Raw genomic sequence first — 24137 nt, forward strand, 5'->3', positions numbered from 1 at the left:
TAAAAAATACGATATCTTATTAAATAATATTTACACGGCTTTTTCAAGAATATGTAAAAGTTCTGGAGCAATTTGTCAGTGGACTTATCGATAAAATATACACCAGGAATACACCGAAATATACCGTCTCTTCTTCAAAATACACCGTAAAGCTTGGCCGTTTTTGTTTTCATATAAGCCCCATGGAAGCGCCAGTGTAAAAAACCTCCGTTATCCACTTTTGTTCATTTTTTTCCGACATTGTTGACAAAATTGAGATTTTGCTGATCATAAATTAGTTTCTGATGTTGTATGGGCTCTATATGGCTCTTCTACACGATTCTTACATTGGTGCATTGGACAAGAGGGTATGACCATAACGCCTTTTCAAAATGACTGGAAAATTTTAGAAAATACTATGAAAACTAGCACCACGTGCAAGGTGTGTGAGCTAGATATGGTGTCTAAACTGCCAAGAAAATCAGAGGACTTGTCGAGCTTTTGACCCAAGTTATACCCTGGTATGCCGTCTCATTTTCAAAATATACCGATTAAAGAAACGAACTTATCCCACTTAACACACCTTTATTGAAACAGGTGATCCACTTGAATTATGCCGCGAAAAATAATTCTATTATTTACACTTGAACTGTCCTAATTCTTTACGTGAAGTGTACTTTTAATACCCAATGGTAGATTCTGTGTCGAATCGATATCGATAATTTGTGGATCGTTAGGCGGGGCTTCTGAAAATGGTCTTGCACTCGAAAAAATGAGCAATTTACCATGTATATTTGGCATTAATCATTCATTTATATAAGCTTTCATATATATGTATGTATATATATTTATATAAACAAAAAAATATACATTTAGTCGGAACATAAGAATATAAAATTCAAATTAACAAAAAAAATACACAGTACATAGTATAAATTACACGAATATAACACAAAAAAAATTCATCTTTCCATTGATGTAAAGCCACTTTTTTGTCGAATGTCCTAGTAAATTCCTTATGCTGTATTAATCTGTAATAAAAATGGAGGTTAATAATGTAAATTATTGCCTCAAAAGTGGGTGTGGCACTTACAACAACCAGCTTTTTATTATCAAGCAAAACACCGGCCTCGGCGCCCGTTTGGAACTCAATGATACCGCTCTTGCCCTTGACCTTATTGTGCTCCAATCTGCAAAGGAGAACATACAGAAATTAGGAGATGTATTCCGCATTAAAATCAAAATTTTGTTGTTGGTGACTTACGAATCCCTGTCCACAATGGATACGATTTGGGCCGTGCCCACAGTATCAATGATGTACGTGCAGAACTCGATGATGCGGGGGATGATCAGGATCAGATCACCCTTGTCCTTCTTCAGGTCAAGGGGTATGCGTATGACCATCAGGTCATCGTTGTGGTTCGTCAGCGTGAAGTCAATCTTGTCGAGCGGCAGGCGATGCTTCTGCTTGTACGTCTTCCCATCGAGCACATACACCGCCTTGTTGCTCAGCAAAATGAAGCGTTCGCGCGACTTGTAGCCATGCCGATCGAATTTCGTGCAGAACGACTGATACTTGAGCTGTTCGCTGCCAAAGGTGCTGGCCACAAAGTCGTTCACACGCTGAATGTGCTCCTTGGGTATGCGATCCTCCTGGAACCAGGTGCCGACGCTCGCCGCATAGTTGTTTTTCTTTCCTTTGAAGACCTTTTCGGCGAGAAACTTCAGCTCGAACTGACGCTTGCGCTGGGGCGTAAGGGCGAGGCGGTAGATGCGCGCCAAGTGAAGGCGATGCAGGCGATGTAGAAACTCGGAGGCCTCCTGGCAGTGGGCCGGAGCCGAGGGCCAGCTCTTGTCCAGCACCTTCTTGGGCAGCTCCTTGCGCAGTCGCAAGAGCCACATACGCTTGGCATTGGCAATAAAGTCCTCGTTGAAGCCGTTCGGCGGATCATTGCGGGTGATAAAGCCCTTGATGAAGGCCCTGATCTTGTCCGCTGCCTCGCGGCGCTGCTTGGCCGCCTGCTGGGCGAGACGCCGGCGGCAGTAGCTCTGCAGGACGATCACCTGTTCGCGCAGCTTCAGATACTTGCGCCGCTGCACCAGACCCTTCCAGTGGGCCTGAATGATGGCCGCAATGTCGTGCTTCTTCGCCTGATATGCATCCTCCGTGTCGAACAGAGTGCGCGGCCAGCGGATGAAAAGCTTCGTCTCGCCCATCTTGTACTGCTCGTTGTCGTAGCCCAGATCCTTGACCAGCTGCTGGACGCCGGCCTTGGGGCCGCCGGCCCCCTTGTAATTCGGCCACGTGGACTTGCTGAGGCACTTGTAGCGCTCCAGGAACAGATCGTAGGCACGGCGATAGGCGAAGCCAGCGCGACGCACGCGCAGGTTCTCCATGAGCCCCAGATACTTGACCTGATGCAGGACCAGCTGATCGTTGAACACGCCGGGCGACTGCAGGTCATTTGGCTTGATGCAACGGATGTAGGAGGGCTCCTTGCACATCAGGATGTCCATGAGGTTGTTCAGCGATGTGCGGAACTGCGTGATGGCCGTCTCGGGGCGCTTCTTGCTGCGCAGCTCCTGCTCGGGGAAGCACGAGCGCACAATCTTGTTGCCCGCCTTGCTGAGCGTCTCCTTGAGATCGCGGAACAGCAGATCGTTGTTCTTGTCGAGGAATCCAATGACACTGTAGGTCACCTCGCCGGCATAGTGCACCAGACGGAACTCGTCGCGCAGCATGATCTTCTGGATGTGTGTGGGCGCCTTCTCGTGGCACACGTAATGGTGATGCTCCGACAGTTTGTTCGTCAGCTTCTGCAGGAACGTGATGTCTGTGGGCTCCCCAGGGCGCAGGCACTCTTCGTCCAGGATGGAAATGATACCCTTGTGCTTCTCCTCAATCAGATTGCAGATCACTTTGTTGTCGAAATATTCCACGGGAATCCATTCGATGCCCTCGCGACGGTACTCGTCCTGTTCGGACTTCAACGTCAGCTCGATGAACAACTGTTGCAGCTTCTCGTTGCAAAAGTTAATGCAGAACTGCTCAAAGTTGTTCTTGTTGAAGATCTCGAAGCCGTATATGTCCAGGATGCCCATGACATTGTTCCTGGCGCCGCGGGTCTCCCTTGCCTGGAGCGAGATGTTCAGGCGCTGCACAAGCCACGAGAACAGGCGATCGTAGACGGCCTTTGCAAGGGCATCCTTGGCATAGACAGCCAGCTCTTGGTTCAGCGGAGACGTGACCACATCCCCGCGGGCATCAATGGTGCGGTGCGTCAGAGCGGCACTCAATTCGCTGGCATTTACGCCCAGCAGGCGAGCCACAGTGACCACCAGATCGCGACTAACGACCTGGGCATTGCCCTCGGTCTCCTCAAAGTTGACGTTACCCAAATGCAAAATGCTGGCCACAATGCCAAAGATCTCGCGCTGCTCATCGGCGGTAAAATCGATGACACTCAATGCCTGTTGGACCTGCTTGAAGTTCTGTGCATCATCGATGCTCGAGAGGTTTCCCTTAAGCTGAAAGAGACACATACAGAGACAGAGAGAGATGGAGAGAGAGAGAGAGAGGGAGAGAGAGTGGATTGTAGAGGATTATAGCCCCTTTAGATGGCATGATCTACTCGTACTTACCCCATCGCTGAGGTAGTTATAGCTGTCCAAAGCCCTCTCCAGGCGCAGTTCCGTTAGCAAAGCATCATCACCGCCGGCCAGCAGCTGGTAGAAGATGTGGAAATTGCGTTCGCCCCCCATTTGGGCCACCACGCGGGACTTTTCCAGCAGATAATTCAAGATGTTGCCACCAATGGGGGCGCCCTTGTAGTCGAATTGGATGTCCATGTACTTGCCAAAGCGCGAGGAGTTGTCATTGCGATTGGTTTTGGCATTGCCGAAGGCCTCCAGCACGGGATTGCTCTTCAAGAGCTTATCCTTCACCCCCTCGACGGTCGACTGGTGGCCGGAGCAGGCGGCAATGTACTGCAGAACCTTCTTGGAGGCCTCCGTCTTGCCGGAACCACTCTCGCCCGAGATGAGCACGCACTGGCCGCGATTCTCTTCGATCAGAGAACGGAAGGCGTTGTCTGTCACAGCGAAACTGTTGGTGGATCGCCGTAGAATGAGTGGGATGCGATGAGATAAGATGACGGCTGAAGGGACTTACACATGTGGCGGCATCTCATAGAAGTGCTTGTTCTTGTACTCCTTGATGTGGGCATCGGAGTAGATGGGCAGCTGCTTGTAGGGATTCACAGAGATCAGCACCTGGCCAATGTACGTCTGCAAAAGGAGAACCCATTCCCAGGGATTAGAAAGAGTGGTTTAGAAAATTACCCACTACACAGCTTACACAGCTCCAGCATCCTGACTAAGTAATTTATAGATCGAATATAAATGTACAATCGAATGCATTTCAAAGACAGAAAACAGAGACACAAACAGACAGTGGAAGAGGTAGTACTACTACAAATGTATTGCATATGACTCAAGGCACTCACATAGATGAGGTTCTCCTGGAAACGCTTCTTCAGGTTGTCAATGAAGGCATCTTCGCTCTGGTAGTTTTCGAGCAGCACAAAGTCCTGGACGCCAGCACGATCGCGTTCATGCAAACCCGTCTCCATATTGGGCAGAGTTGTGGGACTGTGAAGAGTGTATACAAAATATATAGAAAGAGAGATTAAAATATGAGGAATAAGACGAAAGAGAGATCTCTTCTTTAAGATTTCAATACACAACTTTTTCGGAGAAGATCTTGAAATTACAAGATTAAAAGTCCTTTAGAAACGATTTCTCGGAGAAAATTTTGAAGACTTTCTAGAGATTAACGAACCGATTCCTCATAAGCACCTCCACAAAGTAATATTCCTTGGAAAGATCACGATCACATGCCCTGGGATTCCGCTGAAAAATTACGTGATATTCTGCGGACTGGTTCCATTGAAAGCGCTCTGCTCTCTTCTTTTCGGTCTTTCTTTATCTTTCAGAACCCTAATCTTCCAAAGGGTTGTCGGACAGTGATTATAGACGAAGAAAAGCCCCAGCAAACGATCGATAAGATTTACTTGCAAGTGGATTTCTGAGAGCCGTACGGAAATGGCAACTTTAGCCAATAAATGGAGTTACGAATGAGGCTAAAATTTAATTTGGAATTGCAATAAACGTAAATCCATTGGCAGTATGTGCCCCAATTCAATAATATTTTATCTATACAATCTTTGGGTATTTATAGAGAGGTATTTGCTGGTCAATGATGGGGAAATGCGAGGGCGTAGGGGGTAGAGGGGGTAGGGGATATTGTCCAGGTGCAATTGCCGGACCTCTTATCAATGCCATATTTCATGAAGCAGAGAGAGAGAATTAGCTTTATTGGATCGCTGCGCGGTGCTCTAGTTCTTGGTTCACTGATACGACAACAGCGTCGACGACGACGACGACGAATTTGTGGTAAATCCATAAAAAGACGATTACGCAATGGATCGCAGGAGGAAGAACCTCCGATGGCATAATAACTGTAAGAGTGCCGAAGCACTCGATGGGTCAAAACACCACGGAACACAACTTTTCAATCAATTTGTCGGCGAACGTTTTGTTGAGGCACACAGGAAGTAACACACTGGAATGGAATAGGAGTCCTCTTTCGCTCTACCTGGCCATGATTGATGATGATCCTTAATCTCTCGCTCTCTCGTTAAAGATTCTTCTGCGGCGGGAATCGCGTTTAACTTTCGACAGAAACTTTGAAGAGATCGTCAGAGGCAGATTTCGCGCATATTCCGCCTATTGACGACGGCTCTGTTGGCAAACTAAACCGATCCGCTGGCAGTTGAAGCGTTTTAACCATCAATACATTCTGCTCTACATATCAATTGGCCTCGTCGCTCTGTCGCTGTCGGCTGTCGGCACATTTATCAACGATAATATAACTCTGGAGAACCTCCTCTAGTGGAGGAGGAGGAGTAGAGAGCATGCACTGGCATTGCCATTGCCGCCAATCAGTTTCCGATTAGATAGTGCCTTTTGCTTTCGCAAATCAGCAACCAAAACTACGGGCATTACTTGGGAGTAGAGTCATCCACCACAATCCACCAAGCATTCCACAAGCACCAGCCAAAAAGTGTGTGCGTCTACTTGGGTGTCTAAAAATATATCCAAGATATATCCAAGAGCATGATGTCACTTATCGCACTTCAATCCTGAGTCAAAGATTGAATGAGTTTCAGATTTTGTTTGAATGAACAACGAAGAAATAATTCAATAATATATTTAATTATTGTTTAATAAATAAAGTTATTGGTTAAACACAACCATAAAAGGGTGGCGATCCCATGTCCCATGTCAACGAGAGGGAATTAACTTATATGAAAGAAAAAGATCCCTTTAAGGATCAATGGAAACAGAAGATCCCAGTCCCCAAAGTTCGTCAAGCAGCACCCTCTTTAAATAATATAATTTTCCATTCTCCTGATAATCATTTGCCCGTCATTTATCATCGAGAAAAAATCAAGTTTTTACCGAGGCACATGCTAAGCCACAATGGAAGAGAGAGCGCGAGCCGAAAAACTTTTGTGCTTCATTTTGACTATAATCTTGATTCGATCGCAACTAGATTATTGAGTGTTAAGCAGATGAGATCAATATATAAGATTCTGAGCACAAAGTTCGCTTCCTCTTGTACCTCTGCGAATCTGAGGTCTAAGCGTCTCGGCTATATATATCATTTATTCTCTTCTAAAAAGGTAATGGAGCCGCATTATCGTTACAAAGAAGCACTTCTTCTTGCATCCCACATTCCCATAGAGTATTAGAGCATCATCGTGCATTGTTTCTGTTCCAAAAAATCAACTTTAGAGAGGCGCTGATAGCCAGCGAGAGAGAGGTATTCTGAGTCAGAGATTCGGTTGCAGCTTCTGACTCGCTGCATGGAGAATCGACAGCATTTAGCGCCCCTTTGTTATCAGTTATCAGCTATCAGCTATCAGTGCGCTAAATAAGTCATTGCTAAACACACTACTCAACGGTACTCAAACAATTGTACGAGTACTGAGTTTTCCCATTCGACTCTCATTCTAGAGTGGGAAACAAAGCGAATGCCTGGGTAATTACGCAATGTTTGCTGTCGATGCATCGGAGAAGAATTCCTGCGAATTCGCCTCAAGACAGGCGGCAAACATGAGTTGAGTCATGTCCCTGTTCCTGTACCTCTCCTCGTCCCCACCCGTTACAGGGGAAGCATTGCCTTAGTGGATGTTTGTCACATAATTAGTTAATTGCACGTAGAATCGATGGATAGAACATGATATATGTCGCTCATACACTACAGATATGTGATTATATGTGACTTGTTTGCAATTTGCTCACCTTATAACTAATTGAAAGTCGCCTGAGATTATGCTACAGCTGGAGGTATTCTTAGAAGTGGTTTTCTGCTATCAACAAGTGGAAAAGTTATAGAAGTCCATTTCGACTCTCTAGATACCTATTATAATCAGTAGTTTAGTGAATTTTACTCTTGTAGACCCTAAGTCCAAGGTCTTACTGTTTGGATTTCATGGAAATAGTAGAGTAGATCTTTGGGTATTGTCGAAACGACTTTGTCGAGGCACATTCCTTTTTTCAATACGGATATAATCATCTAACTATTCCTAGACCTTTTTTTTTTGCTATCAACAAGTGGAAAATATCTAAGAAGAGCATCTAGATCCTTTACTCTTGTAGAAGCTAAAATCCAGGTTTTAAAAACGCATCTTCATGGAAAAAGTCATTAGCATCCAAAGATCGGGACTATGTCTGTAGGTAACCACTAGAAGGTTTGAAAAAAGGGCATTAGAGACACAAAATATTTTGTTTGAAATTTCCAAAGACACATGTTAACTTCCTGCAAATATAGTATACCCTCTACAGATTACACAGATGCCAGAGTATCGAAAAGTCATTGACTTTCTCTGTAGAGTCTAAAGAAAAGGCATTCATTCTTTTGATGTCCAAAAGGTGGCTTTGTAATTGAGTGAAGAAACCAGTTCCGCTGCTCCACAAACGTAGGCTCCCACTCTGTCTATGATGTAATAGACCCGAAGAGAGCCGAGAACCCTCCTCGAAAGACTATAAATATGTCTGAAACGGAACCCCGAAAGTGGGTTCCACAAAGCGCACCAAAAATTTTGTAAAATAGGTTTATGCATACAAATGACGTCATATATCAACAGAAGAGATATCATTCCGTGGGGGGATATTGGAGGTATTGAACCCTTTTTCTAGTGGGCTTGGGGGCATAGAAGAGAACTCAAAGGGAACGAAAAGAGATTTGTATGCAAATGAATGGAGTTCTGGTTCTCCGTTGAAAGCGATTCCAAATTTGGGGCACACTCAATCAATGGAATGGAATGGATGCTGCATTAGATACGAGAATTATTCTAATGAGAAAAACAGGGAAAAAGATCGACCTCAACCCCCCGCCCACCAGATTATCTCCATTAGAAGATGCATCTTTGGGGCATTCGAATGGGGTATAAATACGGAGTGCAGGTGCATTTAGAAAACATTCCCTCGATGATCATGGATCCACGAGTATCGGCATTGTGGTTGGGTAAGTCTTTCAGTCGCTGGAAGTCCTTCGAACGAGTCCACTAATACCGGGATCTACCTATCATCTTCCTGCAGTTCTCCTCTCGCTCCTGGGGGGCTCCCTCTCCTTCCAGGACAAGGCCCCGGTGCAGACGAGCCTCGTGGCAGGACAGGCGCGCAATGACAAGCAACAGCAGATCCTCGACGACACCCTGGCATCGTCCTCGGGTCGCGGCATCGACGATCACCTGCTGAAGACTATCGGTAAGGGTGGGATCAAATTGGTGATGGCCGGCGGCTCGTCGTCTACGACCACACCCAAACCGTCAGTACAACATCATTACTATTATCCACCAGAGGAGCAGCAGCATCCGCGCCAGTACGGCTACGGGCCTTCACCCGCGTACCCCCCCTGGCTGCATGCCCCACATCCGCCACGACCACAGCTGCCTCCATGGGGGCCCCCACCAGGACCACCACCGCCACAGCCCCCGTACTTTGGAGGATACCCATCCTATCCAGGATGGGGTGGCGGCTATCCGGGCGGCTATCCTGGCGGATGGGGCGGTGGCATCTACCCCGGCTATCCAGGCTTCGGATATCCCAGCTATCCCGGCTATCCCTACTATCCCTTCTATCGCTCGGCAGGCTCCACGGAAGTGGACAACCAAGTGGCCGGCGGCCCCGACGGCCTCTCGCCCTCCCCCATTCCCGGGGTCTTCCAGGGCAGGCAAGTGCTCTCCCAGAACTATCTCGAGGGCAGGGCCAATGCGGCCAACATTGTGCCACTCTATCATCTGCTGCAAATGTCCAGAGCCTAACCCTCTTCCGAACCTCCAAAATTTTCCTGTAGCTTGAACAATTTTTTTTTGTATTTTAATCTTTCTGTAATAAGGTTTCTCAATAAAAAAAAATGTACGAGAACTTCAGAGCAGAACAAATCAAACATCAACAAAACAGACCGAGGAGCACTGCTGCATGATGCGTACATGCTTTTGCCGAGGTTCGACTTAGAGACAGATATTCTTTAGTTTTCAATGAAGATCTCTTTGGGGAAGGCTCTTAAAGATCTTTGATCTATGGATCATGAATGGAATACTGAAAGTGTTCTTCGCCCTGGAACCCCAAAACCTGAAAGGCCGCTGACCGACACAATCGATAATCGAGTTTGTTCCATAATTAAGATTCAAAAAGTTCGCGAATTTCTCGAGGCAAAGCTCTGCCGCTGACTCACGTCGGGGCATGTACGAGTATCGAGGAGCCACGCCACGCCACAGATGTGACGCATGGCAAGTGGTCTCTCGGATAACCATTAAGCATTAAACAAGCACCAAGGCACAGCACACATTTATTTGCTCATTTTTTTGCGGCTGTTTTCTCAGCGTATGGCCGGCCATAAAAAGCGTCAGCACCAAGCAGCAGCGACTGAAGTGATCTTGAACGCGGCTTTACTGCCAATTGCAAAAAAAGTATCTAAAGCTGAAAACGATGCCAAAAAGTAAAAAGAGTAGCAGTTTTTACCTTTTTTGTTGGTGTTTCTGCTGTTGTTGTTATTGTTGTTGTTATTACACGAACAAGACTCTTTTTTTTCGTTTCCACGAAAAGCCCTTAGGTTGACACTTTACCGCGCTATGAACTTCAATATAAAGTGAAAATCCGAGTACCTCTGTAGCCGGGTAGCCGAGTAGCCGGTCTCCCCGTTTGTCCGTTTTCAGGCTTTCAGTTTTCGATGTTGTAATTGTGATCCGATCCCCACCACCGCGACGAAGCTCACTCCACTGTGGCTTTCTTGCAAATGTCCAAAGAAATGAAATTAAATGAAAAATGGAATTGTGGAGCCGCCCCATTCTGCTGGGGCTCGCATCAATCGAATCGAAGTTTTATGACAAGACAAGAGTGGGGATTTTTTTGTTGTTTTTTGTGGGTTTGTTATTTATTTGCGGTCGATAATGTGTGGGGCATATGGTGCCATGAATGGAGAGGGGAGAGGGGCAAGAGTGGGGGTACATTGTGGTTTATATATTGATAATAGGGGGATCAGTATTATCATAAGGAAATGGGAAAATATTTTATGGATTAACCAATTAATTCATTTTTTACATTTTCTGGGGAGATTGGAAAGACTTTTACCATAAAAGATCATGATTATATAAGTATGTTCTTTAAGATCCATTGCAGATCGTTTAATAATGCCATTTATTTAATCTGTAGATCATTAGCCATTCAAGTCACTCCATTGATTATTGGAGGATCCAACACGATAGATTCCGTGATCTCCTTGATCTGGCCACAGGCTATATCATTTGTCTGGCATCCGTCCGTTTGTCCATCCATCACGTTTTCTGCAAGTCTTTCATTCTGTGAAAAAAAAACTGAATGCTTCACCTGTTTTATGGACATTCGTGTACGTTTCGAGGTCTTGGCATTTCCCCTTCATTTTCATTATCTTATCGAACTCTAGACCGGGAGGGAAATAATAGAAAGCCATAATGCAACAGTTGCTAAACGGGAAATCAGAACCGAACCGCATTTCGGGGCACCCTATATGAGGTGGGGAGGCACATTGTTGTCATCATGATTGTCATATCACTAAAAATTGGTTTGAACCCCGTCCAAAAGATAACACCACTCCGATATCAATAAACATATACCACCGATAAGACAAAAGTTCAAGTTTATTTAGGTAATATGCATGGTATTTCTTGTGTGGGTGCGGTTACGAGCTTGTAGATGGTGGCTTTTCGATATCCGTTCGAGACATGAGACATTTTTGGGGGAATCATCACCTGACGGTGGAGACGACCAGTACGATGATGAATCGCAATTACCAGAAGCAAAATGCGTGCAATTTTGTGTGTCCGTCCACCCACTTCTGTTGTGTTCTGTTTTTCTGTTGTTCTTTTGGGTCTTTTGTTTTTACTTAGTCTTCTGTTTGGTTTGGTTTCTGTTTGGTTGGTTAGGAAATTACATCATTAACAAAACAGAAATCTTTTTGTTGAGTCTCTTAACTCGTTTTAATTCCATATGCCATGACATTGGTGGATTGGTGGTTTGGTGGGGGTGACGCTTCGTTTGCACAGCTGTGCGGGAGATTTTGGCGAATCATTTTGTTGGGTGGTGACTTGACTGGCGTTGACGATCAATTGCACTGGCAGTTGGGAGTCTTTTAAGCGGCTTATTGCCACAGCACACAGAAATGGGCTGGAGGGGGGGAAAATGGGTCACATCGCAGACAAAACCAACATCTCAATGAAGCGAAGCACTGGCACTGCGCTCAACAGTTTGAAATTGAAATCGAAATTTGATACAATTTCAATTGGTTCAGTCTTCGGTCTGTCTGGTGGTGTGGCGGAAGGTCGGTCAATATTTCCATCGACTGGAATAATGATTACTCATAGCACAAACACACACACACAGAGCGAGGACCTAAATATGTATACACTCCCCTGTATATCCCCTACTTATGGAGAGATAGACAATGTTGACCCTCTTTGTGTGTGGCTTTTTGTTTGTTCCTGCTATAAAACCCTAGGCAAACAAACTTGCCACAAAGGAAAGGGAAAGGAAAGGAAAGCAAAGGGAAGAGAAGAGAAGAGGAAAAGCAGAAAGATTGGTGCCACACAAGGAAACGGAATCCCAAGAGGTAGGTCAAGGTGTATGCAAATGGAAGGTGAGGCAAAGTGATCCACTTCTGCCATTGAAGAGAGCAAAGCAATGTGTGCGGAGGCTGTTAGACCCTTCCAGGGCTTTCCACTCCTGCGTCTGAAGAGAGCCTGCATACGTGAGAGCGTCAGAGCTTAGAAAGACGGAAGGGAAGACTGTCATTCTATGTACCCTGAGTAAGGTGAGTTGGAAAGAAGATTCTTCCACTGCTAAACTGTAATCCATGTGACACCTCAAAGAGCAGGAGAGAGAGCACTACCTCACCATTCAATGTACCCTGGAGTGAGTGCAGGTGAGTGCGAAAAGGAAGCTTCCCTCCAGGAAGCGAATGTGCGTGTGGGTCTGCGAAAAAGTGAGAGAGAGAGAGAGTGCACCATGGAATATGTGGGGGGTATGGGGTGTATGGTGTGTGGGTCTTCTTCATCAGCGTAAACGTTCGCTTTATTAGAGGAACACCACAATCGCATAAGCATAAACCAGATTTGTGCTCCTCTTTGTGGCTTTTGTTGTTGTTGCTGTTGTTGTTGGTGTCGCAAGTTCAAATCGTGCAAAGGAAGAAGAAAGAAAGCAGGCAACGGGCAACGGAAGACGCTGCAGATCACGACCGACCGAATACCAACGACGGCGGCGACGAGATCAACCAGGGGGCAAACCGGCAGAACCGCTTTTTTTGTATATTTATTTTGTATCTTATTTTATTTCACGTTCCCGCTGTGGCAGCTCCTACATACATATACTGGCACCGTACTCTCCTCGTATCTTGTTAGGTGGCGGTGCCACACTACCACATATTTGTTAGCCGTCAGGATATGCAAAAATTGTCAGTGTAATTGATTTTATGGCCCCAATTTTGAGGCATCGTCAAGTTGGCAACTTAGCTGGCAGCCATCGGTGGAGTGGACGGAAGGGAAGCAGTGGCAATGGCAATGGCAGTGGCCATGGCAGTGGATTAAGAAGTTGGCCAAACGATGGCAGACGACACATTTGATAAATGAAAGCAAATGCGCTGTAGAGCCAGAGACAGAGGTGGCTGGTACGCTAAGTACCCCATAATTTCACCGACTGTCCCCCAAGTCGTTACCTTTGTTTTTTCTTTCTGTTTCTTGTTTTGTTTTTGTACCTGTTTGAATTTCTTTTTCGATGCGGGTACCGTTAGCTTGACCCGGCAATGGCAGCAGCGGCAGCAGCGGCGTCAACGGCGACACAGCCACAAAAAGCGATCGCACAACAACACTTGCACTGCTTACAAACTGTGTAGATATTCGTATTCGTTTATAATGTTATGCACCGCACGGACTCCTCAGCATACAAATGAGTGTCCAAAAATGTTCTTAACAATTAATTCGGCGGGTGGCGTGGGGCAGCTGTTGGGCAAAGGCGAACGCGGTAGCGCGGCGGAAAGTTAAAGCTTAACTGACAACCGACTCTGCGGGACTCGAAAAATGATTTGCCGCCACATTCACATTTCGCCAAAAACAGCTGTTCGGGGCTGCCAACCTGCTTCGGTCTAACAATCGATTACTGCCTTTATCGTTATCGCTATTCAGACCTTTTATCTCACCGATTTATTTGTTTTTCTTCTCTCATTCGTTCTATAACAGTGTGGTATTTTGATTGATAACTAGCTAACAATTTAAAGCCATAAACACAACATTATTTTAGTTGATTTGATCGCTGATAAATGTGTGTCTCTGTGTGGGTTGTGTGTGTGTTTTCCTGTACGTTTAGCTTAAATCCATTCTACCCTTCCATTCCCGCCCTCACCAATTCCGATCGATCGGAGGATCAGACCAGACTAAATCCCTGCGTTTGCTGTATGGCCTGCAGCAGTTTGAATTTGAGGCGCTCCTTGGTCCTGTAGCGTGGCAGATCCAGCAGATTGAAGCATGTATGGGCCACTGGCAGGAAACGTTCATCGGTAGTTGGTTGTATAGTGAACTGGAATTTCGTGGATTGTCCATATATTGCTGCTCATAATGGAACATGAGTTTTACTCACCCCGAGGGCCCTCATACCCTGAATAGGTATACGATCGCTGCCTGTTAAATACAGCAGGAAGTTTCTCTTTTCCGCTTCGGATAAATCATGGATCACCTCCCAGAACCATTTGATCTAAAAAGAATAAGAAAAAGTATTCACATATATACTTTATATCCTTTGGGGATTTCTGATTTCACTCACTGTCTCATCGCCTGAAGAGTAGCCTTCTTTGTACTCGCAATTGTCTTCGAGTGCCTGCCAGTCATAGTCCTCATTTCCCACCACCACGGCCATCAGCTCCTCCGGCTGGAATACGTTGATGACGCGACCGGAGCAGACCTTCATGAAGCCCTTGTGGAAGGCTTTGTAGTGCACCTCCGATGCCTTGTTGATCACAAAGTCCACATACAGTTCCACAAACTCCTGTCTGTTCTCCATGGTGACGGCAATATCTTCTCCATTCGGCTTAAGGCTGAGCGTCTGCGTCACCCCGAAGACCTGGCGTGATATCTCAAAATTAAGCTCGAAGGTGTCCGAAAAGTTATCGCCGTCATAGTCGAGCAGTGCCTGCAGAGAATTGGCCTCCGCCGGCGACAGCTGTCGCAGATCACTCAGATCGACGGGTTTGTTTAGCAGCTTCTTGTAGAGTGCCAGGGGAAAGGGCAGATTGATGATTGTAAAATTATAGATGGCCAGTCCGCAGAGCACGCCGATGAGGTAGTACATGTTCTCCGTTTCATAGGTGACGTCCGCGAACCACAGTAGACGCGACTCCTCCAACTCCTTGAACATGCTGTACTTCGGATCGAGCAGATCCTTGAGCAGCAGCATGAAGAACTCCTTGCGCACACCGCCAGCATCCTCAGCTTCCTCGTCCTGGAACTTGATCTTCAGCGGCTTCTTGAGATCACTCTGCGAGTAATGCTGCAGCTCGCGAAGGGAGTCCTGGACTAAGTTCTCCCGCGTCACATTCAGAACGATGTAGTGCGAGATGGGCATGCCATAGTTAAAGAGATTGAAGATGCCCTGCTATGATGTAGAGAAGACAAGAGAGAGGTAGGTAGAGGTAGACGTAGCAGAGGGTAGGTTGGAGCCAAGGCCAGGGCCAGGCAGGATGGGAAGTGCACTCACATTGTTGGCCGCATTGGCCATCGCTGAATGCATTTGGACCACTTGATCCGCCTGGAGCATCGATGTCTTGGCCGACGCATCGAATAGGAATGAAAAATTACAAATGCTAAACTCGTTCGGGCTCCCCATTATCCATTTCACAAACTCCTGCTTGACGTTTACATACCAGTCGAGTTCGGGCCAGTAGAATATCTGATAGCTTACACGTTCCTTGCGGGAGTTGTTAATGATGAAGAGGACATTCATTACCTTCAGAATGACATCCAAATCAGCATTGTATGGCATCAGCTAAAAGGGATGATGGCGTTAGTGGTGGTGGTCGGTAATGAAATCAAATCCAAATCCTCACCTCTTGGGAACTCTCCAACGTTGGACTGGTGGCCATCAGACCCATTTTGAAGCTGATGATGTGAATCACCACGTGCAGAAATATGTTAACCAGGCGCTCGAAGTAATCCACTGGCGTTTGGGCCAGCCATTTGTGTAGCACCTTGCTCGGATTCTCCGTCAGTTTCAGTATGGCACTGGCCAGGGGCGCCTGCAGTGTCTTGTAGTGCTTGGAGTTCATGAACTCATGGTACAGCGGCAGCAACAGGTACACGCGCAGGCTCTCCTTATCGGCTGGGGAGGCCACCAGCGAAGTAATCAATTCTTTTGTTACATTATCCCAGATCTACATTTGAGGATCGGATCGGATCACAGAGGGATCAAAGATGGGTGGGGTGGAGGGATTGGTGATTGGGGATTCAAGGCTGTCATGGAAGATGTACGCACCACCTGCTTGATGCTCTCGTTCTCCACACTTCGTAGATGATCGAATGCCACCTCGGCGGCCTTCAGATCCAGTCCATAATTGCGTGCAGAGCAGCCAAAATGCTTGTCGTTCGAGAGCAGAAACGAGCCGTTCAGGCACGCCTGGCTCTTGAAGATCACCTCCATGGACTGCAGGAGATCCAGGTCGCTCTGCTTGATATGCGCGCATTTCTGTGTGGCCTCTGCCGTCAGCGAGAGGATCTGGGACTTGGGGCTGCAACAAAGACAGAGAAAGAAAATAGCATTAGTTTCGTTTTTGCAACAGAAGTCTCTTGAGTCTTTTTCCCACTTGTAGCTGCGCAAATCCTCGGGCGGCACCTTGTCCACGTAGAAAGTGGTCGTCACAATCGACTGATCTCCGCCGGAGAAGATTTTCCGAATGACCACAGATTTATCGGCCCCTTCGCTGGACTCCATCAATGCGGAGCCATTGGGCGAGACCCAGGGACCGATGACCACCTTGGGCAGCGTCTGACTTATAGTGTTACGCGTTCCAAGCTGCCCGGAGGCGCCCAAACCAAAGCTGTACACTCGACCGCCGGAGGGAACCAGCGCGAGCGTGTGCCGATTGCCGCAGGCCACCTGGGTGATGGTGCTGCCCATCAGTTCTATGACCATGCGGGGTATCATCTCGTTGTTGCTGGCGCCATGCCCCAGCTGGCCGTAGTTGCCAGCACCGCAGGTGAAGACGCCTCCCTCGTTGGTGAGGAACACGGAATACTCGTCACCGCAGGTTACGAATCTCACGCCCAGCGTGCGCATTGACTTCAGTTGCGAGGGATACGCACGATTCTGCTCGTCATTGAGCCCCAGCTGGCCGCAAGTGTTCTTGCCCCAGCCGAACACTGCACTGGACTTGGAGATGAGGAAAGAATGGTTGCCCCCACATGCGATGGTGGCCAGTGGGATGCCCAAGATGGTCGTCAGCCGCAGAGGGGCATTGGAGTGCGGCAGATCTTTGGGCGACTGGACGCCCAGCTGGCCATAGATGTTGGAGCCCCAGGAGTAGAGCTCGCCACCTAAAAGGAGGGGGGTACACTATAGGGTGGGAATGCTTCAGAGAGGTAGAGAATACTTACAGCTCGTGAGTGCCAGACTGTGATTGTTGCCGCACGCAATCTGCACCACCGTTCTGGACACTAGAAAGCGCAAGATCTTTGGCAGCTCAATGACATCGTTATCGGTGGAATGGCCCACCTGTCCGCAATCGTTGTCGCCCCAGCTCAGGATCTGGCCCCATTCCGTGAGTGCCATGGAATGGCGGCTGCCACAGGCAATCTGGATGACAACATAGGCCTGCAGCTCAGGTATCGGAACTGAAAAAGAGCGAGAAGAAGCGAGTGGTTGAATGGGTAGTCATTTGATGCCGGTTCTTCGAGTCATGGATGGATAGAATATTTAGTGATGAAAGAGAGTACAAAACACGATTAATGAAATTTACATACTAAACGGCGACATACGTGGCCTTTTGGTGGGCAACTCGTGGCCAAGCTGGTGGTGATCGTTGTTTCCGCAGGCGTACACCTGACCGTTGGCAGTGAGGAAGAGCGTGTGGCGATGTCCGCAGGCAATCTGTTGCACCGGCGAATCGGGCTTAAACTCTATCTGACTAGGTAGAAGGATCTGCAGACGAACAATACAAGAAAATCAAACCCGACAGTTTGTTAATGGGATATCCAAATGTATTCCATTCCTTGTGTGCTTGTGCACAAAACTCACCTGCTCATTCTCGATGCCACCGAGCCCCAATTGACCGTGTGAGGCGTCGCCCCAGCAATACAGGGCCATGGCTTTCCGTTGAACTCGTTTGTTAACTGAAATTTATTTTTGTTTATTGTTGATTTTTTCGGCGTTTCTAGAAAAAACTAAAAGGAAAACCGCAACAAAAAAACCAACAAATAATTGTTGCGGCCTGCCAACTTGTGGGAAATGGGCTCTATTAAGTTCTATGCTTGTTTACACTATAACAATTCATTCACTGCCCGCTATACAACTACGTTGGAATACAATATTCGGATATGTCAAAATTATTTTAAAATTTTAAGCTCCGAACCTGAATCTGCTTTAGTGCTGCTTAAATTATGACTTTTGAATTTGAAATTATGAATATTTGTACACAATAATGATATTGCACTTTTTGCTTAGTTTAATGTGGAAATATGTTTGAAATATGTTTGTAGGAACGGCAATGATTTGACAAAATATATGTTATTTCAATCTGCGCGCCAAAATTAGCATATTTTTTTGTAGTCAAGTTGGCAGTGCTAGTACTGTCTCTGAACTGCTTGTTTTTGTGAAATCTGCCAGTGCTTTAACTAAAAAATTAATTAGAAATAGAAAATTAAAGAAATTTCCTGCTGCACAGTACAAATGCAATAATTTCGAAATTAATTTCTATCAAATCGTGACAATTTTTTTATAATATCAATTTGCCCGCACAAATTTGGCAAGCACTAATTTCGGCGCCAGTTGGCAGCGTTGCTAGTGCTGGACAAACCGACCGCTCCGCCGTCCCCGCACACCGAGAACCGCTGACCTTTGTTCGATTGTCATAAAAGATTAGGCGAAAACGGAATAACGTTATCACAGATCAGACGAGATTAATCGCGCCATTTCGTCTGCATTCAAACCCTCAGTTAACGGACATTCGTCTGGTGGATTGCAGCGGTAGTGAGAGACAGAGAGAGATAGAGAGAGAAAACGCGAAACCGGTTGCCGCATGTGGACGGAGCTGAGTTTTTGGGGCAGCGCAGGTGTTTGATTGATTTTCACCGCAATTTGCCACGCTAACACAGCCAAAACAGTAAGAGCCTCCGTGAAAATGCAAGAGGCCTACGTGAACATCAACTCCATACCCACCCATATACTCACGTGGGGCAGGTGGATCGAGGAGACGGTCACCGAGAAGGAGCTCGTCATTTGTATAACAGGCAACCCGGGGCTCCCGGGCTTCTACACGGAGTTTGCCAGTACCCTGCAGAAGCAATTGGGTGACCTCCCGGTGTGGGTGATTGGTGAGAGAAGGTGCTAGAGCCATCGCAAAAGAATGTTCCTTTATTTTTTCGCTTATTCTGTACAGGACACGCGGGCCATGACGATCCGCCAGAGGCGAGCATCCGCGAGGTACCCCAGCTGACAGGCAACGAGGAGATCTTCAATCTCGACGGACAGATCAAACACAAGTTGGCGTTCATCAAGAAGTACGTGCCCAAAGATGTGAAGATCCATCTAATCGGACATTCGATTGGCGCGTGGATGATTCTCCAGATGCTGGAGGACGAGAGCGTGCGGAGCCGTGTCCAAAAGTGCTACATGCTCTTCCCCACAGTCGAGCGGATGATCGAGTCGCCCAACGGCTGGGTCTTCACCAAGCTCGCCATGCCCCTGTACTCGGTGTTTGGCTACGTCTTCTTCAAATTCTTCAATGCCCTGCCCGTCTGGCTGCGCCTCTTCCTCATCCAGATCTACTTTCTCATCTTCTCCATACCGCGCTCGTTCCTCGACACCGCCCTCCAGTACTCGAAACCCTCGGTGGCCGAGAAGGTGGTGTTCCTCGCCGATGATGAGATGTGCCGTGTGCGCGGCCTCCAGAAGGAGATTATCGAAAGGAATATCCATTTGCTGAAGTTCTATTACGGCACCACGGACGGCTGGGTGCCCGTCTCCTACTACGAACAGCTTAAGAAAGACTATCCCCAGGTGGACGCCACGCTGGATGGCCAAAAAATTGACCATGCCTTTGTCCTGCGTCATTCGCAGCCGGTGGCAGCGATTGTCCGGGAAATGATCCAGCAGAACCTCAGAAACTGATGTGCAATCGAAGCCCCAGGATCTCTAGTGGGAATCTTCCTCCACTGGCTTTTTTGTGGCGGCAAATTCTTTTTATTATAATCTTTGCAACTCTCAAAGGAAACACTAAATATAGTCGAAAATATCTTATAAAGCGCCGCTGGCTGTGTCTTTTAGTTTGCTGCAGGAGACGGCGAGCCGGAGGGACTGCGTGATCCGGACCTGGATCTGCTGCCAGATCGAGAGCGCGATCGAGACCCTGACCTTGACCTTGAGCCAGACTTTGAACGGGAGCGAGAGCGAGAGCCAGACTTTGAACGGGAGCGAGAACGAGAGCCAGATTTGGAGCGTGATCGAGAGCGGGATCGGGAGCCGGATTTGGAGCGGGACCTGGACTTGGACTTGGACCTGGAGCGTGATCGGGAGCGGGACCTAGACTTGGAGCGGGAGCGTGATTTGGCACGGGAACCGGACTTGGAGCGGGATCTGCCACGGGATCCAGATTTCGAGCGCGATCGAGAGCGCGATTTGTCCGATTCGCCGCCGGACTCAATGCGATTCTTGGCCCTCTTACGCTTGGCGGCTCCATCGCTATCGCTGCCACTGCCAGAGCCACTCGGACTCCTACTGCGCTTGCGGCCACGATCGCTGCCACTGCCGCTGCGACTGTCGCTGTGGGAACGACTGGCTCGGCTGCCACTGCGACTTCTGCTCCTACTTCGCCGTTTGCCATCGCTCTCCGACTCGCTCGTGGAGATGGTCTCCTTGGACACGATTTTGAGACGCTGCTTGGCCGACAGCTTCTCCTTGGAGTCCTTGGCTCCTGCTCCCGGCTTGGACTTCTTGCTCTTCCGTTTGCCTGGCTTTTGGCCACCGCCACTGGGCTCCTCCTCGCTGTCGCTCTCGTATTTCTCCGTCTTGCGCTTGCGTCCGCTGCCGCCCTTCTTGCGCTCGCCTTTGCTCTTCTTTTTGGCAGGGCGTTCGCCCCCCTCGCGCGGTCCACCCTCGTTGCTGTCGCTGCCCGAGATGTAGTCATCCTTGCGTGGCCTGCCGCTGCCCTTTTTGCGCTCCTTGTCCGGGGCATCGGCAATGATAAGCAGGTTCTTGGTCTTCTCCACATACTCCTGGCGCTTAGCCAGCAGCTGGTCGCGCGACGTCTGTGCCTCCTCCTCGCGCCGCTTGCGCTGCTCGGCGACCTTCAGCTTGAAGGCCTCGCGCTCCTCCTCCTGCTTGCGGCGCAACGAACGCTCCTCCTCGTCGATGCGACGGGCACGACCCACATGGTATTGGGCCTGCGACAGGAGATCCTGGCAGGTGTTGGCCTCCACGCCTGCGACCTCAATGTTGAATCGATTCTTGTCGCCATGAACGGATAGATACTGAAAGTATCTGGGGATGAGAATGAAGGATTAGAAAAGGGATACGCAGACGGTTTAGGCGGGGGCAAGTGGTACTTACTTGTGCGCCAACTCCAGTTCGTGGACAGCTTGCAGGACCACCTCTAGGGTGGATTTCTCATCCTTTAGAATGGCCATGGCCAGGCGGGAGAGCACTACGGCAATGTTGAACAGCAGCACAGTGTCCTGGGGGGCCACACGGCGCGCCTTGAGCAGCACGGCCTTGGCCTCCACCAGTTTATTGGCCCGCAGGTAGGCCCTCGCCAGGTACTGCATCACCTCGACGTTGTTGTGCTTGTAGAACTTCTTCATGCAGTTCTCGTACATCTGAATGGCGCTGATGTACTGCTTTTGCTCCACGTAAACGTGGGCAATGTTCAGCCAGACGTCCGAGAAGTCGGCGGTGGCCTCGCGCACTTGTGCAAAGATGTCTCGTGCCTCGATTACACATCCCTTGTGGGCCAGCACAGCACCAATGCCGTTTGTGGCCCAAATATTGCGAGGATCGTTGCGCAGGACCTGCTTGAATATGGCCAGTGCCTTCTCCTGATGCTTGCGCTCCTTCTCCTTGTCCCGGCTTGGTTGGTGCAACGTCTGGAGGGAGAAGTTCCCAAGGGCTATCAGGGAGTAGGCGTCCGTGGATGTGGCTGGATTCTTGAGGATCGTCTCAAAGTTCTTTTGTCCCAAAGCAAACTGCATTTTGGCCAAATGAAGATTGCCCAGCAGCGAGCGAGCATCCGGATTGTCGTTATTGATGTTCAGAGCATCCTTAAAGAAATCCGAGGCCACGAATATCAGGCCCTTGTCCCTGGCCATGCACCCGAGACGGAGGTAGCAGTCGATGTAGTTCGGGTGCTCCTTGAGAATCTCCTTATACAGCTTGTCGGCCACATCGTAGCTGCTCATGGCCTCGTTCAGCCGCGCCAGATTGTACTTCATGGTGACCTGAATGGACTCGTAGTACTTGACATCCTTGTCCATCTCGGAGATGGCATGCTGCAGCGCCGACTCCAGCTTCACCTTCGCCTCAATCAGATCCCCCAGGCGGTAGTGCAGCGACGAGACATTGTTCTGGATCTCTGCAGGAATCTCATACTTGGCCTTGTCCTTCAGAATCTTCGAAGCCGTGCCGTATGCCGCCAGCGAGGCAGCCAGATCGTTTTGCTCGAGGATCTGGGCAAGCTCTATCCAGGCCTCGATATCGTCCGGGAACTGTTCGGTGACCTTCTTCAGGTGCGTCTTGGCCATGTCTCGCTTCGACTGCGAGTTGGAGTGAGCATACAGCGAGCCAAGGATCTTCATTGTCTCGTAGTTCCCTGGCTGAATCTTGAGTACCTTCTCAAAGCATTGGGCAGCCTGAAAAGTGCCACAATTATAAGTAATTCTCTTGCGAAACCCCTTGAACTTGAACTTACATTCTCGGTATCCCCGCGATAGATGTACATCTGGCCCAGGCCATAGTGTGGCAGGACAAAGTTTGCCGGCGCTATTTGTGTGGATTGGTAGTAGTATTGAAACGCCTGATCGTAGTCGCTTTGGGCATGGAAACTCCTGGCCAGCTGGTAGCAGCTTTCGGCGCGCATTGCCTCGTTCTCTGTGTTGTGGAAGGCATGCAGTGCGAGATGATGGACCTTCTGGTAGTCCTTTTTGAAGAAGAAATGGTTAGCGAGGTGATTGAGCACCATGGGATTGGCATTATCGATGGTGTAGGCCTTGGAGAGCATCTGGACACCCAATTTATTCGATTCGGGCTCCAGTTGATTGAGCTTCAGCACGGCCAGGCCTATGAGGGCGCCCACGCATTGCTGGTCGAGCTGCAGGGCTCGCTCGAAGGCGAGTTTCGCCTTCTCGGGATTGCCCATCTTGAGGAAACAGTGGGCCATGCCTATCCGCACATTTGCCGGGCAGTTGGGGTTCGTTCGAAGGGCTTTCTTGTAGAAGGCCATTGCACCGCGATAGTCCTTGCGATTGAAGGCAATGCACGCCTTGCCCAGCAGCGAGGGGATGTTCGAGGGCGATTGATTCAGCACAAAGTTGAACTGTGCGTCCGCCTGGTCCATCTTGTCGCCCTCCAGCAGGCAGAAGTAGGCCCTACCTAGCAGATGGCTCTGATCGTACATGATAATTTTGTCGGCATTCGTGTAGAGGTTCGTGGCCTTCATGAAGAGTTCTCGTTTCTTGTCCTTGGACTTCTCGCGATAGGCCTCCTGGACATAGTGGGCGGCCAGCATGTCCAGAGCGCGCATGAGATCCTTGTCCGAGTCCCGATACTCCTTGTTGGCCTCTGGCCCCCGCGAGTCCTCCAGCAGCGTGACGAAATCATCGGTCTTTTTCTGCTTGTAGTATGCCAGCTAGAAGAGAGCAGAGCAGAGCACCATGTGGCCACCATTAGCAGTGGAATCAGCGGATAGAAGCAGACTCCTTTTACTCACCGACACATTCACCCATACATGTAATGGGGCGCGCTCCTGCTTGAGGATACTCAGGACCTCCAGGCAGTCCGGCAGTTGATCGGGATCCACCTCAATGACCTACGAAAATGCGAAAACATATTGCCATTCTGTGGCGAAAATCAGTCAAAACCCCTCAAAAACTCACCTCATCGGTGTCCTGCAGGGGTATTTCAATGCAGTTGGACATGGCTCGAGCGGTATTGGCCTAAAAGCCAACAATCTGACCACAAATGACCGATTAAATGGCGGAAAATTAGCAGAAAATCAAAAAATAATAGAAAAAATTCTCCGAATGATGGCTAGAGATGGCACCCTGGCGTTACCCGCAGGCGATAGCTGAAGAAAAAATCCGAATTTTTCG

General features: G+C 48.4%; 5 protein-coding genes and 1 long non-coding RNA gene across 12 annotated transcripts; 3 read left to right on the top strand and 3 right to left on the bottom strand.

Moving 5' to 3' along the window:
* Positions 1-25: 25 nt before the first annotated feature.
* LOC117184513 (uncharacterized) lies at positions 26-1006 on the top strand. The gene is made up of 2 exons (XR_004469914.1): positions 26-500; positions 577-1006. It is a non-coding gene; the product is annotated as an uncharacterized lncRNA (long non-coding RNA).
* Positions 921-13651, bottom strand: Myo61F (Myosin 61F). Of its 3 annotated transcripts, none has more exons than XM_015188084.2 (7): positions 13334-13651; positions 4485-4629; positions 4151-4266; positions 3622-4084; positions 1244-3507; positions 1073-1169; positions 921-1010 (listed from the first exon to the last, which is right to left on the bottom strand). In XM_015188084.2, exons 2-7 carry the CDS (start codon positions 4608-4610, stop codon positions 996-998), a joined length of 3081 nt encoding a protein of 1026 aa, XP_015043570.2. In that variant the 5' UTR covers positions 4611-4629; positions 13334-13651; the 3' UTR covers positions 921-995. The 3 variants fall into 3 exon arrangements, with proteins under 3 accessions (XP_015043570.2, XP_015043571.2, XP_001352451.4); XM_015188085.2 differs by lacking the exon at positions 13334-13651 and adding an exon at positions 10072-10324; XM_001352415.4 differs by lacking the exon at positions 13334-13651 and adding an exon at positions 5636-5804.
* On the top strand, positions 8470-9513 carry LOC4812605 (U1 small nuclear ribonucleoprotein C). Of its 2 annotated transcripts, XM_001352416.4 has the most exons (3): positions 8470-8572; positions 8647-8814; positions 8908-9474. In XM_001352416.4, the coding sequence occupies exons 1-3, from the start codon at positions 8488-8490 to the stop codon at positions 9369-9371; spliced, it is 717 nt and encodes a 238-aa protein (XP_001352452.4). In that variant the 5' UTR covers positions 8470-8487; the 3' UTR covers positions 9372-9474. The 2 variants fall into 2 exon arrangements, with proteins under 2 accessions (XP_001352452.4, XP_015043572.2); XM_015188086.2 differs by having other exon boundaries at positions 8647-9513.
* An 88-nt stretch (positions 13652-13739) lies between the features above and the next one.
* On the bottom strand, positions 13740-18088 carry Herc4 (HECT and RLD domain containing E3 ubiquitin ligase 4). Of its 4 annotated transcripts, none has more exons than XM_033382564.1 (10): positions 17857-18087; positions 17598-17760; positions 17217-17453; positions 16427-17156; positions 16099-16351; positions 15674-15997; positions 15325-15612; positions 14395-15222; positions 14212-14325; positions 13740-14151 (listed from the first exon to the last, which is right to left on the bottom strand). In XM_033382564.1, the coding sequence occupies exons 1-10, from the start codon at positions 17923-17925 to the stop codon at positions 13999-14001; spliced, it is 3159 nt and encodes a 1052-aa protein (XP_033238455.1). In that variant the 5' UTR covers positions 17926-18087; the 3' UTR covers positions 13740-13998. The 4 variants fall into 4 exon arrangements, with proteins under 4 accessions (XP_033238455.1, XP_015043574.1, XP_002135307.2 ...); XM_015188088.2 differs by having other exon boundaries at positions 17583-17760; XM_002135271.3 differs by having other exon boundaries at positions 13999-14151; positions 14395-15219; positions 17857-18088.
* Positions 18089-18389: 301 nt separating this feature from the next.
* sturkopf (lipid droplet associated hydrolase sturkopf) lies at positions 18390-20080 on the top strand. Its single transcript, XM_001352417.4, has 2 exons — positions 18390-19151; positions 19217-20080. Exons 1-2 carry the CDS (start codon positions 18959-18961, stop codon positions 19945-19947), a joined length of 924 nt encoding a protein of 307 aa, XP_001352453.2. The 5' UTR covers positions 18390-18958; the 3' UTR covers positions 19948-20080.
* Ctr9 (RNA polymerase-associated protein Ctr9) lies at positions 19997-24112 on the bottom strand. The gene is made up of 5 exons (XM_001352418.4): positions 23922-24112; positions 23756-23854; positions 22739-23674; positions 21385-22679; positions 19997-21315 (listed from the first exon to the last, which is right to left on the bottom strand). The coding sequence occupies exons 1-5, from the start codon at positions 23961-23963 to the stop codon at positions 20100-20102; spliced, it is 3588 nt and encodes a 1195-aa protein (XP_001352454.3). The 5' UTR covers positions 23964-24112; the 3' UTR covers positions 19997-20099.
* Positions 24113-24137: the final 25 nt, after the last annotated feature.

The sequence above is a fragment of the Drosophila pseudoobscura genome, chromosome X (genome assembly GCF_009870125.1).
Source record: "Drosophila pseudoobscura strain MV-25-SWS-2005 chromosome X, UCI_Dpse_MV25, whole genome shotgun sequence".
In the NCBI taxonomy this organism is placed as follows: Eukaryota; Metazoa; Arthropoda; class Insecta; order Diptera; family Drosophilidae; genus Drosophila; species Drosophila pseudoobscura.

Coding starts and splice junctions, on each gene's coding strand:
- Myo61F (XM_001352415.4), bottom strand. Junction 4,267..4,484: donor TCCAGGAGAACCTCATCTAT/GTGAGTGCCTTG, acceptor CTCCTTTTGCAG/ACGTACATTGGCCAGGTGCT. Junction 3,508..3,621: donor ATAACTACCTCAGCGATGGG/GTAAGTACGAGT, acceptor TGTCTCTTTCAG/CTTAAGGGAAACCTCTCGAG.
- LOC4812605 (XM_015188086.2), top strand. CDS start 8,488: ATGGGGTATAAATACGGAGTGCAGGTGCATTTAGAAAACATTCCCTCG. Junction 8,573..8,646: donor AGTATCGGCATTGTGGTTGG/GTAAGTCTTTCA, acceptor ATCTTCCTGCAG/TTCTCCTCTCGCTCCTGGGG.
- Herc4 (XM_015188088.2), bottom strand. CDS start 17,925: ATGGCCCTGTATTGCTGGGGCGACGCCTCACACGGTCAATTGGGGCTC. Junction 17,157..17,216: donor CAGTCTGGCACTCACGAGCT/GTAAGTATTCTC, acceptor CCCTCCTTTTAG/GTGGCGAGCTCTACTCCTGG. Junction 15,613..15,673: donor CGTTGGAGAGTTCCCAAGAG/GTGAGGATTTGG, acceptor CATCCCTTTTAG/CTGATGCCATACAATGCTGA.
- sturkopf (XM_001352417.4), top strand. CDS start 18,959: ATGCAAGAGGCCTACGTGAACATCAACTCCATACCCACCCATATACTC. Junction 19,152..19,216: donor CCTCCCGGTGTGGGTGATTG/GTGAGAGAAGGT, acceptor TATTCTGTACAG/GACACGCGGGCCATGACGAT.
- Ctr9 (XM_001352418.4), bottom strand. CDS start 23,963: ATGTCCAACTGCATTGAAATACCCCTGCAGGACACCGATGAG. Junction 23,675..23,755: donor ATGTATGGGTGAATGTGTCG/GTGAGTAAAAGG, acceptor GCTCTCTTCTAG/CTGGCATACTACAAGCAGAA. Junction 21,316..21,384: donor GAACTGGAGTTGGCGCACAA/GTAAGTACCACT, acceptor TCTCATCCCCAG/ATACTTTCAGTATCTATCCG.